Below are 1,981 nucleotides of genomic sequence, written 5' to 3' on the forward strand. Positions count from 1 at the left end.
GCTGGGATTACAGGCGGGAGCCGCTGTGCCTGGCGGACATTTTTTCTTTTACTAAAGGAATTTGTCATTGGGCCAGTCATCTAAGGAGGTCTCACAAAAACAGGGACTGAAATCAAGCCATAGGTAAACCCCTCCTGGAAGAGAAAGAGCATGACTGTCCATACCTGCTCCGAGTTTAGGGCCTCCCAATACTTCTGCTGTAGAATAAAAAGAGAGATAGGAAAAGCGTTGGACAGATTTTGCCACCATCACACAGCAGAGCAGAGCTCAGGGCCAGCCTGTCTGCTCAGTGAACCAGGAGACAGGCCCTTAGATGGCTGGGGGCAAAGCGACAGGTGACTTCAGCAAGCAGGAAGGCAGCAGCTCCCAGCAGTTGCAATTGAGCTACATGATCAGTGAGATAGTTATACTTATGAAAGGCTGCATGTCCTGGGAAAAATTATAATCTATCAAGATTTAAAAATTACCGTTAGTAGAAATTATTAGGAGTAGTAATAATAATAAATCTCTCATTTATTAACCACATGGTTGACATGATTCAACTCAAACCCATAAAACTAAGAAAGAGATGCCAATAAAATCCCTGCCTTGCGAAATCGGGGTATTTGGTACCAGCCAAGATTCATTTGTAGTCAGTGTTTACTGCATGGTTGGTCCCACTCCAAACCTCAAGTATGTCTGACTCAAATTCTTGCAGGGCAGGCATCACGTCTGTCCTTGTTACTCCAGCACCTCCTGCAGCACCTGGGAAATGTATGTTGTTTTTTTTTTGAGACGAAGTCTCACTGAGCCGCCCAGGCTGGAGTGCAATGGTGTGATCTCTGCTCACAGCAACCTCTGCCTCCCAGGTTCAAGCGATTCTACTGCCTCAGCCTTCTGAGTAGCTGGGACTACAGGCACCTGCCACCACGACCAGCTAATTTTTGTAGTTTTAGTAGAGACGGGGTTTCACCATATTGGCCAGGCTGTTCTCGAACTCCTGACATTGTGATCTGCCCACCTCGGCCTCCCAAAGTGCTGGGATTATAGGTGTGAGCCACCATGCCCGGCAGGAAATGTATGTTTCTGACATAAAGCTAAGGATCTATGAGTATCTGTTACATTGATCTGTACATGACTGTTAAATAGCAGGCAGTCTGAACGGTCCACAGGATTTAGGGTTATTATCACATTAAAACCAAGTATGTTCAACTCTTTAAATTTTTCATTTTTAAAAAAGGAATTAATTTGAGAGAGGGGCTTGCTTTGCCACCCAGGCTGGAGTGCACGGACATGGTCATAGCTCACTGCTGCCTCCACCTCTTGGGCTCAAGTGATCCTTCTGCCTCAGCCTCCTGAGTAGCTGTGACTACAGGTATGTACCACCATGCCTGGCTAATTTTTATTTTATTTTATTTTTTTAGTAGACATGAGGTCTCCCTCTGGTGCCCAGACTGGTCTCGAACTCCTGAGTTCAAGCAATCCTCCTACCCCAGCTACCCAAAGTGCTGGGATTACAGGCATGAGCCACTGCACCTGGCCTAAATTCATTTGATTTCGTTTATTTATTTATTTGAGATGGAGTTTTACTCTTGTTGCCCAGGCAGGCACGAGCCACTGCACCTGACCTAATTTTCATTTTTTTAATTTATTTGAGATGGAGTTTCACTCATGTCACCCAGGCTGGAGTCCAATGGCATGATCTTGGCCCACTGCAACCTCTGCCTCCCGTGTTCAAGCGATTCTCCTGCCTTAGCATCCTGAGTAGCTGGGATTACAGGCCCCCATGACCATGCCCGGCTAATTTTTGTATTTTTAATAGAGACAGGGTTTCACCATGTTGGCCAGGCAAGTCTTGAACTCCTGACCTCAAGTGATCAGCCTGCCTTGGCTTCCCAAAGTGTTGGGATTACAGGCATGAGCCACCATGCCCAGCCAGGTGTAAATCATTTAATCCATAAATATTTCATATGTGTCTCTAAAAGATAACTCTAAAACACCC

At 45.8% G+C, this 1,981-nt stretch overlaps 1 protein-coding gene across 9 annotated transcripts in view; it reads right to left on the bottom strand.

Moving 5' to 3' along the window:
• The window catches only part of TMEM44 (transmembrane protein 44), a 41,055-nt gene that overhangs the window by 4,726 nt on the left and 34,348 nt on the right, over positions 1-1,981 (bottom strand). For 3 of the 9 annotated variants that reach the window (XM_017514624.2, XM_037733472.1, XM_017514629.2), the window contains exon 10: positions 165-197. The exons of 4 other annotated variants lie outside the window; for them this stretch is intronic. In XM_017514624.2, coding sequence (XP_017370113.1) covers positions 165-197 — 33 coding nt within the window. The remainder of the gene's footprint in view (positions 1-164; positions 198-1,981) is intronic. 2 more of the 9 variants (XM_017514625.2, XM_017514631.2) reach the window with 1 other exon arrangement.

Source organism: Cebus imitator, unplaced genomic scaffold (genome assembly GCF_001604975.1).
Source record: "Cebus imitator isolate Cc_AM_T3 unplaced genomic scaffold, Cebus_imitator-1.0 Scaffold529, whole genome shotgun sequence".
In the NCBI taxonomy this organism is placed as follows: domain Eukaryota; kingdom Metazoa; phylum Chordata; class Mammalia; order Primates; family Cebidae; genus Cebus; species Cebus imitator.